Source organism: Thermomyces lanuginosus (assembly GCF_041956635.1).
Source record: "Thermomyces lanuginosus strain ATCC 200065 unplaced genomic scaffold VTN49scaffold_42, whole genome shotgun sequence".
NCBI lineage: Eukaryota > Fungi > Ascomycota > Eurotiomycetes > Eurotiales > Trichocomaceae > Thermomyces > Thermomyces lanuginosus.
In genome coordinates, this window is record NW_027192376.1 from 1,037,072 (window position 1) to 1,049,012 (window position 11,941).

General features: G+C 58.0%; 5 protein-coding genes across 5 annotated transcripts; 4 read left to right on the plus strand and 1 right to left on the minus strand.

Moving 5' to 3' along the window:
- Nucleotides 1-488: 488 nt before the first annotated feature.
- Nucleotides 489-2,274, plus strand: VTN49DRAFT_7133 (uncharacterized protein; the record flags this gene model as incomplete). Its single annotated transcript, XM_069415369.1, has 4 exons — nucleotides 489-512; nucleotides 569-616; nucleotides 673-1,249; nucleotides 1,307-2,274. 4 exons carry the CDS (start codon nucleotides 489-491, stop codon nucleotides 2,272-2,274), a joined length of 1,617 nt encoding a protein of 538 aa, XP_069265173.1.
- Nucleotides 2,275-2,576: 302 nt separating this feature from the next.
- VTN49DRAFT_7134 (uncharacterized protein) lies at nucleotides 2,577-3,287 on the plus strand (the record flags this gene model as incomplete). The annotated part of the gene is made up of 2 exons (XM_069415370.1): nucleotides 2,577-2,779; nucleotides 2,840-3,287. 2 exons carry the CDS (start codon nucleotides 2,577-2,579, stop codon nucleotides 3,285-3,287), a joined length of 651 nt encoding a protein of 216 aa, XP_069265174.1.
- A 95-nt stretch (nucleotides 3,288-3,382) lies between these two features.
- VTN49DRAFT_7135 (uncharacterized protein) lies at nucleotides 3,383-4,150 on the plus strand (the record flags this gene model as incomplete). Its single annotated transcript, XM_069415371.1, has 1 exon — nucleotides 3,383-4,150. The coding sequence occupies one exon, from the start codon at nucleotides 3,383-3,385 to the stop codon at nucleotides 4,148-4,150; it is 768 nt and encodes a 255-aa protein (XP_069265175.1).
- Nucleotides 4,151-4,334: 184 nt separating this feature from the next.
- VTN49DRAFT_7136 (uncharacterized protein) lies at nucleotides 4,335-10,402 on the minus strand (the record flags this gene model as incomplete). The annotated part of the gene is made up of 2 exons (XM_069415372.1): nucleotides 4,335-10,057; nucleotides 10,111-10,402. 2 exons carry the CDS (start codon nucleotides 10,400-10,402, stop codon nucleotides 4,335-4,337), a joined length of 6,015 nt encoding a protein of 2,004 aa, XP_069265176.1.
- Nucleotides 10,403-10,973: 571 nt separating this feature from the next.
- VTN49DRAFT_7137 (uncharacterized protein) lies at nucleotides 10,974-11,894 on the plus strand (the record flags this gene model as incomplete). Its single annotated transcript, XM_069415373.1, has 1 exon — nucleotides 10,974-11,894. The coding sequence occupies one exon, from the start codon at nucleotides 10,974-10,976 to the stop codon at nucleotides 11,892-11,894; it is 921 nt and encodes a 306-aa protein (XP_069265177.1).
- Between the last annotated feature and the right edge of the window lie 47 nt (nucleotides 11,895-11,941).

An 11,941-nucleotide genomic window follows, 5' to 3' on the forward strand; every position in this document is an offset into this window, starting at 1 on the left:
GGATATGGGACTAACCTGTTACCTTGTATGTGTCTACTATTTGTGATGAGATGAAAAGAATGAAGCATGCCTATGGATTGATTGTCGGGATTTTGATTGCTTCTCTTGTATGAAAGCTAGGGTAGGGATATATACAATGCATTTGTTCCTTTATTGATCCGTCCTCGAGTTCTCATCGGAAGACTCCGTTGCTCATCGAGCATGATGAAGTGTTTGTTCACGGTTTCTCGTGGATATCACCGGACAACATGTCTGAGACGTTCGTATTCGTGAACGATATAAATATTCCAGCCTGATTTGCGAAACATGTTTTACCGTGAACGTGTCAATATCAGTCACGCAATGTTGTGAAGCTGCTGATTTTGGTTCATCTGATGTTCTTCCTCGATTTACTCCCTGTAATGCTCTGCTCTGAAGATTAATGCTTTCTGTGCTGATGAGACTTACTTTTATCATTCAACCCTATCCAGTGCAGAGACGTCGTCAGGATGACTAGGCTGAATTACTCTGCTGTAAGTCCAGCTTCCAGCCTTCACCCGAAGAGTTTCCGCTAACTTGGCTGTGGTAGAGAAAAATCAACGGCATCAAAGCCGGACAAGTTCTGGCTCGGGATTTGGTGAGTATTCCCCTGGGCCAACGCCGCTCCCAGAACGTATGCTGATATGCCTATAGAAGAAACGCAGCGCCACAGGGTCCGCCCCTAAAGCCACCGTCCGCGATCCATGTCTAGAGATCGACATCTCTAGAAAGCAGCTCACCGACCAGGGTTTTGCGCAGTTCGCCGATGAACTTATCCATGCGCTGGAGCATGAGGACGAGTCTTCCGGCGCCAGGCTGCGGTTGCAGGAGCTGCACCTCGCTGGCAACGAGCTCTCCGTGGAGTCGCTTGAGAAACTCGCACGGGTAGTTGCGCTGGGTTGCCGCGATCTGCGGGAGCTGGATCTCTCGGCGAACTGCATTCAAGTAGTGACGTCCCGTGAGAAGGAGCTCTGGGAGAGCTTCCTACATGCGTTTGACGGCTGTTTTGTGCTGAAGAAGCTCGATCTAAGTGGTAATCCGATCGGGGCTGCTGGGTTGGAGGCCTTTGTTCGCGTGTATGTGCGGAGTGAACTGGATTTTGTCGTGGATGATGAGGGCGGCCGAGCAGAACCGGATGAGGAGTTGCAGCAGCAGCGACTGGACGTCGACAAGGAGAACGTTAGACAAAACGGTGGCTCTCCAGCGCAGACCCCGAGGCGCGCGCACAAAGGTATGCATTGTCCGTTCGATGAATTGCTTTATGGTTCATTCTGATGTGTATGAGCAGGTTGTTCTCCAACCGCTCCCGAAAACAGCCTCAAACGATACGCCTGTACCCGCGGCTTGCGCTCTGTGCCGTTCATTATTCTTTCCAACATCAGCATGACCGACGCCAGCGCCGTGCTCCTGGCGGCCGTGCTCAACATGCACAGCGCCCCAGACCGTCTAATGGAATTTCTTCCGCCGGGAAAATCCATCACCGTACCGAAGTCTGCTGACTGCGCCGGTGGCATCGTGTGGCTGCCCAATGGCCGTCTGAGCTCTCCTGCGTGTGACCTGCTGCGGACCGCAGAGAAACTTGCACAACCCACGGTGGACGACGGTGACGATTCTGATCTCCATGAGTCATTGAATGGCCTAAGTATCCGCGAGCATCGCGAGATGACCCAGAAGCTCGACACCATGCACGCGCGGCTGCTGAAGCGGGTGCGGCTCGAGGCGCTGGCGACAGAAGGCGTGCATTCTGTGCAACTGTGGAGCATAGCATTGAAGATGATCGTTGTCAGCCGAGCGCTTCTCCTTGATGACAAAACGCGCCTGAATCTTAGTCAAGCGGCTTCCAACGGATCGGCGCGGACGTCTCAACCCACGGGCGCCCGCCTAACATGTGGGCCGTTCCATCCAGACATGGACGCGGACACCTTTGACGCCATGTTCCCGGCGCTGGGTGCAGTGGCCAGTAGCAGCGGCACAGCAAAACGTGGGGCGCTGACACAGAAAGCTACCAAGGCGGTACCAGAACACCGTGCCATGGTAACATTTCGTTTCGGACTGCCGCTGAAGCTGTGGCGACGGATCATTGCGGAGGCGGTGGGCGCGGAAGGCATTCTGAGTAGAGCTCAGCAGGATCGAGTCCTCGAGTATGTCACTAATTGGGGCTCACTTGAGCAGGAGATGTCGGTAAGCGGTGCAGCAGAGCACCAGCAGATCTGGAAGATGCTGGAGAGTGTCGGGTGCTTTGAGTATGAGGGTTGACTTGTATCTTATCGATGACTGCAACTTCATTGTCTTCAAATTTGATGCCAAGACTAGGAACAGGATTTGCTCAGGGGATTCCGCCAATAGTAGCATGGAAAATCATTGAATTATTTTTCCACTAACCAGTTTCGTATTAGCGCATCTGCAAAAAATTTAAGTCAGGCACAAATTTCAAACCAGTCCCGCATTATCAGCCTCAGTCACTCTTTCATATCTTAGCGGTTCACAATCATCAAATACCACACTTTTTATATACATACAAATACTCTTTTGATTGAAGATACCAGGTAGTCTGCGCAATGATCCGCAAGCAAAAGTCCATCGCGCAACTCTCTGAGCGCGACGCTGCGAACACGCCGTCGCCCTCCACGTTCACCGACGGCCTGCCTCTCCCACGCATGATCGTCTTTGACCTGGACTACACGCTGTGGCCGTTCTGGGTTGACACGCATGTGAGCGGGCCGATCAAGCCCAAGGACAACAATTCGCGAGTTGTAGATAAGTCAGTCCCCTTCCCCGCCCCGCTTAGTACTCAAAAGAATAATTACTGACGAATTGAAAGGTTTGGAGAATCTTTTGCCTTCTACCCTGCCGTCTCCTCCATCCTCTACGCCTGCCGTGCGCACCAAATCCCTATCGCGGTTGCCTCGCGGACCCACGCACCGGAGCTGGCCCGGGACATGCTTAAAGCCTTGCACGTTATCCCTCATTTTTCGGATGATCCAGCCGCGGCCGACGCCCGCGCACGCTCTATTCGCGCCCTCGACTACTTTGATCACCTACAGATCTTCCCGGGCAACAAGACGCAGCACTTCACTCGCATCCACCAGGCCAGTGGGATCCCTTACGAAGACATGCTCTTCTTCGACGATGAGGCACGCAACCGAAACGTTCAGACGGAGCTCGGCGTCACTTTCTGGCTCGTCCGCGACGGCATGACGCGCGAGGAGGTCGATCGCGGCGTCTGGGAATGGAGACGCAGAAAGGGGGTGTCCGTCAGGCCGAACTGATTATGTAATCACGTGCATCGTTGATCTTCGCGATATGATACCCAAGCAGTCCTTTTTGAAATCTAAAGTAAAGAAGATGATGATGAGTTGTTGATATGTCCTCAACGCATTTGAAGCCACCACCCCACCGGCACGCGTCCGGAACCAGTTCGGGAACAGCGTCGCCGACACCGCCGCCGCCCCGACCCCCTATCTCCGCACACCCAACGACAACAATCGCCGACTCCGCAGTCCTCCATGGAACACACCCGGTAACCATTGGCGCGGGGACCGTCATCCACCCGCGCGCCCGCATCTACTCATACACGGGACCTGTCCAGATCGGCGATGGCTGCATTATCAGCGAGAAGAGCGTGATTGGCGATGAGCCACCAAACCCTCAACAACCAACATCATTATTATCACGATCATCCTCCCCAAGCCGCCAAGGCCAAGATGAAAAGGACGTGATTCTGACGCGAATATCTTCCTCCGTTTCCATCGCCCCGCAATGCACCATCCGTTCCGGCGCGACGGTCCGCTCTGCCGCTGTCCTCGAACCCCTCGTCACTGTGAACCGGTACGCGGTCGTCGGCACGCATGCGAAACTCTGCGCGGCGTGTGTTGTTCCCGAACGGGCTGTTGTGGAGGATTGGTCTGTAATCTGGTCGATGGGTGGCAATATGGGTTGTGGAAAGAGGATGCGAAATAGGAAGAGGATTGGTGTTGGTGCTACTACTCCTGGAGGGACAGGGACAGGGACAGAAGGAGAGGCGGATTTGCGGCGCGTCGAGGACGCGCGGTTGTTGTCCCTCCATAAGGAACGGGAAGGGTTGGCGAGGTTGATTGGGTTGACGACTGCGTCGTCGGCCAGGCGCCGATAGAGTTGAATACGTAGATAATGTTCTGCTTCTGAGACTTTCATGGTCGATGTAGATAGTCATGAATTGTGGAAAATTAAATCGACAATATAGAATACATCACACAATAGGAACCCTCATACATAAGGAATACATGGACACATGAAAAACAGAAAACGCCAAAGAATGAAAACCCCTTTTCTCCTTATTATTGCCCTTTGCCGCCTCCCCGAATGCGCTTCCCACCAGTAGCACCGCCTCCTTCACCCTCGCCGTCTTCCCGAGCACGCTTGTTACCCTGCGGATTGAACTGTCGTGCCTGAGCGTTGAGGCCACCGCCGCGACCTGCCGCGGGGCTACGCTGTTGTTGTTGTTGCTGTTGCTGTTGCTGCTGCTGGTTTTGTTGTTGCTGCCCGCCACCACCGCCAGCACGGCCGCCGCCGCGTCCGCCTCGTCCGCCTCCGCGTGGGATGCCGCTTCCTCGCTGACCGCCGGCAGGAGGCTGCTGCTGCTGCTGCTGTTGCTGGTCGGTAGATTGTGTTTGTGCCTGTGCAGCTGCTTGGCTTCCGCCGCGGCCTTCCCGGGCTCGCGCTGCGATGGGCAGGCCGGATTGTAGGGCTCGGAGTGCGGCTTGTCCGGCTTGCGGGTGATGTCCGATTCCGCCTGGTCTTTGGTTGGGTCGTTGAGTCGGCTGTTGCTGTTGCTGCTGTTGCGGCTGCTGCTGTTGTTGCTGCGCCGGTGGTTGTTGATCTGCCGGTCCCTGGGCTGGTGTTGCCTGCGCAGGCGGCTGGTCGGCGGCGGGTTGTGCTTCCTCGGCAGGTTTTTGAGCCTCCTGTTGCTTGTTCGCATCTTGGGCTGCTTGTGCAGGAGCGCTCGGCTGAGCACCCTGTTGAGGTGCAGCTTGGGTACCCTGAGCCTGAGCTTGGGTCTGAGCTTGTTGCTGGCCCTGTGCTGGAGACTGAGCCTGTGTTTGAGGAGGCTTCGGCGCCGCAGGCGCTTTGGCATCCTTGGCGATCTCCCAGACCTCTCCAACCGGCTTCTCTGGCGTCTCCTGCGCCGCCTTCTGCACCACCTGCAGCTTGGCCGCCGCATTGCGGCTGCGCGTCTCCAGCATGCTCATCTTGACGGCCGACTTCTTGTCGTTGAGCTCGATCGCAGAGCGGATCTTCTCCTCCGTGGCCTCTTCGTACGATTTCTTGAGCTGCTCCTTCTCTGCGTTGAACTTTTGCTCCAGCTCCGCAATCGCTTTCGACGTCGCTTCCTGGTTTTGCGCCTGGGCGGCCGCCTCCTGCTGCAGCTGCTGTCGAAGCTTGTTGACTTGCGTCTGAATGTTTTGCCGCACGATCGACTGCACCGTCTTGTTCTTCGCGACGAGATCCCGTGCCTGCGCATCCGTAAGCTCCGGTAGCTCGCCGGGCTCCGTCTTGGTCTCCGTCTTGGACGGAGTGGCGGGTGTCGTCGCGGAGTCGCCAGCTTGCTGCTGTTGCTGCGCCTTCAGCTTCTCCAACTCCTGCCGGTGGTTGTTGCGCATCTCCGCCAGCTTCGAGTTGTACAGCTCCTTCATCTTGTCTGATCGTTCCTTCAGCTTCGCGTCGAATTGGCTCTCCTTCTCCGCCAAGGCTGCCTCCAGTCGCTTGACGGTCTCTTCCAGCTCCTTGATCCTTGCTTCGTCCGCCGGCGTCGACGGTCCAGACGGCTGAGCCGACGGCGTGGTGTTGGTGGCAGCGTCCGCAGCTGGAGCCTGCGCCTCGCTCGGTGCTTGTTGTGCCTCGCCATGCTTCAGCTTCAGCTGGTTGAGTTCCTCCCGCGTGCGTCGTAGTTCCTCCTGAATCACCTCCTTCTCCTGGACGACCGCGTTCAGCTCTGCCTGCTTGGCTTGGATGCGTCCCGTGAGCTCCTTCGACCGTCCCTTGAACTGCTCCGTCAGCTTGGCGCGGAGCTCCTGCGTACGTTCCTCGGCCTGCTTGAGCTGCGCCGGGAAGTTGGCTGTCTCCTCCTTGAGCTTGTCGCGCTCCGACACGGCTTCGTCGCGCTCCTTTTCTAGCGCCGCCAGCTTCTCCTTCAGGGCCTCCATCTCGGCCGGATCGACGCGGTCGTACTTCTGCAGGATGTTCTCCGTCCGCTGCTGCCACCGGTCGCGGTCTGTCTGCAGCAGCTTCATCTCCTCGTCCTTGGTCTCCACGATGTTCTCCAGCTCCCGCACGCGCGTCTCCAGTGGCTCGATTTGCCGCTCCAGCTCCTCGATACGAGCGGTTTTCTCCGCCACGGCTGCCTCCGCCTGCTTGACTTGGTTCCGAAGTGTGACGCTGCTCTCCCGGAATAGGTTGAGCTCGTTGAGGGTTTCCACCAGCTTGTTGTGGCTGAGGGCGTGGTGCTCGCTGTCGGCCGCGGCGCGCCGCTGCTGCTCCAGCTTGAGGCGCGTCTCGTCGAGCTGCGACTGTGTGTAGTTGAGCTGCTGCTGGAGGCGCTTGCTCTCCTGCGTCGCCAGGTGGTACTGCACGTCGACGATCTCCTTCTCCCGTCGGAGGAACTTGATAACCTCTTGCAAAGACTCGAGGTCGGTGCTGGCTCCCTCGGTCTCCTCCTCGCCTTCGGCGATCTGCGCCCGATCCTTCTGGAGCGCCGAGATCTGTTTTGTGATGTTCTCCAGCTGGTTGTGCAGCAGGGTGTTCTGATGCATGACCTCTTCCCGACGCTTGTGGAGGTCGGCAATCTCCCGCTCGTACCGGTCCCTGAGCTCCTTCCAACTCTCCTCCTTCTGCTCCAGGTCCCTGCGGTGGTTCTCGGCCTGGGTCTTGATGTTCGCCATCTCCAGACGCAGCTCGTTGGCCTCGGCACGCACCGCCTGCAACTGTTTCGCAGCTTCTGCGTGCTTGACCAATTCGTTTTCGTAATTCTGCTGCGCACGCTGCGCAATTTCCGCCTGCGCCTTGAGGTCCTCCTGGTGGAACTGCGCCGCCGCGACCTGCCGCTCGGCCTCTTCCTTGAGCCGGGCGATCTCCGATTCGTAGGCGTTCTTCTGCTCCTCGAGACGCCGTGATGCTTCGCCCTGCTCGTCTCGCAACTTCGACAGCTCGCTGTTGGTGTTGGACAGCTCGGCGGTGATCTCTTCGACCCGGGTCTCCAGGTCCTTGATCTTCTTGTTCTTCTCCTCCACAAGCTGCTCCGTCTCCTCCCGGTACTGCTCCTGGGTTTCGGTGACCGACTGCAGCCGTTCCTCGGTCGCCTGACTGATGGCCTTGTAATCCTCCACTTGCTCCTTGGCATGCTCCAGCTCGGCCCTGGCGAGCTCGAGGTCGCGCTTGAGCTCCGACACCTCGATCGCCAGCTCCTGCTCCCGGGTGAGACCGCTGGAGTCGCCAGCTGGTGCAGCCTCCCCAGTTGTCGAGGCTGCCGCTGTCGTTGGTGCCGCCTGGCTCGGGCGGGACTGCAGCACCTGGAGGCGCTCTTCGGCGCTGCGCAGCTCCACAGTGAGCTCGTCCACTTTGGCCTGCAGGTGATCGCGCGTGGTCTTGGCGCTGATGAGCTCCTCCCGAGTCGAGCTGAGGCTTGCCACCAAATCGTCGATGCGCTTCTGGTTCTGCTCGTGCTCGTACTCCCGGCGCAGTGCCGCGCGCTTCCCTTCCTCGATCTCTTCGTTGAGCTTCCGCTTAGTAGACTGCAGCTCCGATTCGAGGGATTCGATGGTGTGCTGGAGTCGGCGCCGACTCTCGGCGTCGGTGTGCTCGCGCTCGTTGAGAATGTTCTGCAGGTTCGCGTTGAGAGAATCCAGCCGGCTGCGCTCGTTGCGTAGCGACTCGTTGTCTTCGATGAGCCGTTTCTCGATGTTCTTCCAGAGGTCCTTTTCGGCCTTGAGGTTGGCGTTCTCGCGCTGCAAGCTGTCCACGAGACCGCGCGCCTCGACCAGGTCTTCCGCAGCCTGCTGTGTCTTGATGTCCTGGCGATTCGCGTTCTCCAGTAGAGTGGAGTATCGCTTCTGGATCTCGGTATTTTCGTTCTTCAGCATGTTGAAGTTGTTCTGCAGCAGCTCGGCCCGCTGTGCCGCTGCAGCGAGCTGGCCGTTCAGCCGGCCAATCTCGCTCATCAGCTCGCTGTTCTTGCGCGTCAACTCGTTGACCTGCTGCTTGAGGGCGGCGTGATCCGTAGCAGTTTCCTGCCTGAAGGTGTCGAAATGCGCCTGCACCTGACGCAGTAGCTCGGCATAGTCGGTGCCATCCGTAGATTGGGCCAGCGTAGGCGGCGCCGAGCCCGGCGGCACTGACTGCGAGAACGCGACGTTCTCTCCGGCTGCCTGGTTCCTGCGCATGAGCATGGCACGGAACGTGTCGCGCTCCTTGACGTAGGACTTGGCCTGGGCGGTGAGATTGGCGATCTCGTCGCGGAACGTCTGCACGCGGATGCGCAGCTCCTTGAGCTCCTCTTGCTCCTGCAGGTAAGTGGCGTCTCGCTGGCGTGCCTCTGCACTTTCCATGCGGTCGCCAAGCTCCCGGAGCATGCGACGTAGGGTGACGTTCTGCTCCTGAAGCTCATGCAGATCCTTGAAGGTGGTAAGATTCTGCGTGATGAAGCGTCCAGTCGGGGTCTGATTGGCCATCGAATCATCAATCTCCTTGCGAGCAATCTTCTCCAGCTCCTCGCGGTCGTACTCGGACTCTCCTTCTTTGGCCAGGGCGACCTCCAGCACCAGAACTTTGACCTGCGCGCTGAGGTCGCGGAGCTGCTGTCGCAGGATCTCGCTTTCCTTAGTAAGGCCCTCCACCTGGCCACGCCATTTCCTTGCTTCGCGCGTAGCCTCGTCTCGCTCCTTGCCCGCGTTCTCCAGGATGTTCGACATTTCAACGACGGCGTTCTCGAGCCGCGCGTGGTCGGCGCGCAGCTCATCGATCTCGGGCTTCTTCGATTCGAGATCCTGGACCATCTCGTCGAGCGTCGCCCGGAGTTCTGCATTGGTTCTCTGCTCCGCAGCGAGCATGGTCCGCATCTTGTCGTACTCGGAATACAGTTGCGTCATGGTTAGGCCGCCTTTACCCTTGGAGGCGCGAGGCGAGAACGTGCCGACCGGTGTTCCAGGCCGCAGCGGCGTTGCCGAGCCGTTGGCTCCGGGGCTGGCGGCACTCGCGGCAGTCAGGCCGTGCGACTCGAGTTGAGCGATGCGGGCTTCCAGTTCGGCCACCTTGCGCTCGGCGGCCTCCTTGTCGGCATGCTCCGTTTCGATCTCGACGCGGAGTCTCGAGATCTCCTCCGCGGCATCGTCCCGCGATTTCTCCAGGGCCAGCTGGCATTCCTGCACGCGCTGTTTGGCCGTGGCGGCCGCGGCGCCCTGGAGTTCGGCGAGTCTGTTAGCGCTGTCGAGCTCGATGCGCAGTTGTTCCGTAGTCGAGATGGACTCCTCCTTGACAGACTGGATCGTAGCAAGCGCCTCTTCATACTTTTGTTCAATCTCGTCGAGGCGGTTCTTGAGGTTGTTTTCGCTGCGACGGAGGGAGTCAATCGTGGCGCTGGCTTCTTCGAGCTCGCGCTGCAGCTCGGCGATCCGGGCGTTCTTCTCCTTGCGGAATTTGAGGTACTCCGCGGATTTGGCCTTGAGCTCGCCCTCGAAGTATTCGTTGTTCTTCTTGGTCAGCTCGAGTTCCTGCTGCAGGCTCTGCTCTCGGAAGCGAGCGGTGGCAGCTGCTGAGTTCGCCGCCTGGAGATTCTGTTCGGCGGTCGACAACTCACGACGCAAATCGACAGTCTTCTTGTGCGTAGCTGACAGCTCCTCCGAGAGTTTGTCATAGGCGGAAGTCTTTGCCTCTAGCAGCGCCAGCGTATCGCGATTCGATGTCTCAAGCGAAGCGATCCGCGACTTGAGGCTATTGAGTTCGGACTCGCTTGACGTGCTGGAGGATTTAAGGGTTGCTATTTCCGACTCGAGGTTTGATCGCGCATTTTCTAGAACCGTTAATTCCGATTCGGAGGCATTGAAACCAACCAGAAAAACCTACCAGACTCTTGCAATCGCGTGCGCAAAGCAGACATCTCCTGCAGGCCCTTCTCCACATTGCCCTTAAGGACCTTGATTTTGGACTCGCTGGTGCGGACGGCATTTTCCAGCTCCACTTCCAGCCGCAGCTTGTCCGATTTGAGCTCGTCAAACTCGCGCGCCTTGGTAGCGATGCTTTCTAGCAGCTGGTTGACCAGGTCGATCGTGGGCGCCTGCGTGAGCGACGCCAATGTCGATTCGGCAATGCCATAGTGGGAGGATAAAAAAGGCAGCTCGACGGAGGCGGCCGCCATGATGAAAACAAGAACTAGTTTATTACGAGATCTGCGAGAGAAATGATACTATCACGCAGATCGCGTCGACAGCAGAGAGCGACGATGGAAGAGATTGGGGCTCTCGAAGGGTCATGTACACGGAATCGACAGGCACATGTCGGGTTTACCGATCAAGAGAGCGGTGCGAAGAGAATTAGGAATCCGGAAAGAGATGGTCAGGGCGTGGCAGCAGGCCTCCGTGGGCGAAGCAGCGCGCGAAGGACGGCTTTCAAAGAACGTGAAGCTCAAAACATGATGGCGGAACAGTGAGAGCGACCAATCGGGTTTAGCGCGGTGGATTAGTCACGTGATCGATGCCTACGGCGTTCAATTTCAGGATCTGCGTCACTGCTATCTCGTTTGGAAATACTTGGCTTCCTACAGCCTTAGAACACACAAGGAACTACGGATCTCGATGCGAGCAGATCTTCGCATGCTGGAGATCTGTCTGTTCTGGGTGGGAGCGACCAGCCCGGATTGCTCCGAGGCCGAGCGAGGCCTGAGAATCTGATCCCTTTGAGAGAAGTGTTATCACAGCAACACCGACACCATGTCGTACCTCCAGCAGCAGATGGACAAGTTTAACGCCCAGATGGCGTCTGCGGCGAGCCGACTGCCCCAGCAGCGGCGGACAGTCGCCGGTGGGCAGACGGGGACGGGACCGGCGGCGACGACGCCAGCAACAACGGCCGGAACAACGACACCGACAACGACCGCGACCACAACGCCTGCGACCAACGGCGAGACGACAAAAAAGAAGCGACACGATTCGGATATTGTGTACTCGCAGCCGGCAAACACGGGCACGGGCAAAGACATCATGACCAACGTGCACTTCGCCATCAGCAAGATGAAGGAGAAGAACTACCCGTTCACGTTCGAGGACATCATCGGGTTTTTGTCGCTACAACATCGCCGACAAGACCACGGGTTCATGCATGCCTTGCGCAGTATCCTGCAGATGCACGAGCGGGTGCACTACGACCCGAAGGGCGCAGATGGTAAAGGTACATACAGTTTCCGCCCGCCGCACAACATCCGGTCCGAGGAGCAGCTTCTTGCCAAACTGCAATCGCAAACGACCGCCGCGGGACTCTCCGTGAAGGAGCTCAAGGAAGGCTGGCCAGACGTGGAAGAGGCGATCAACCGGATGGAGCGCGAGGGCAAAGTGCTGGTGACACGCAACAAAAAGGACAACCATGCGCGCATGGTCTGGGCCAACGACCCGTCCCTGATGCACACGTTCGATGAGGAGTTCCGCCAGATCTGGGACAAGATCAAGATCCCTGACCAGCAGAAGGTCATCGAGGAGCTCGAAAAGGCCGGCATCACGCCGACCAGCAAGCACAAGGTTGTCAAACCGCGGCCAAAGGTCGAGCAGAAGAAGCCTCGAAAGCAACGGCGCAGCGGCAAGACAACCAATACGCACATGATGGGTATTCTACGGGATTATTCTCATTTACACCGGTGATGAGGGATTCGGTATGCATCAGCGGCGTTTGGGCGTTGGGAATTGTA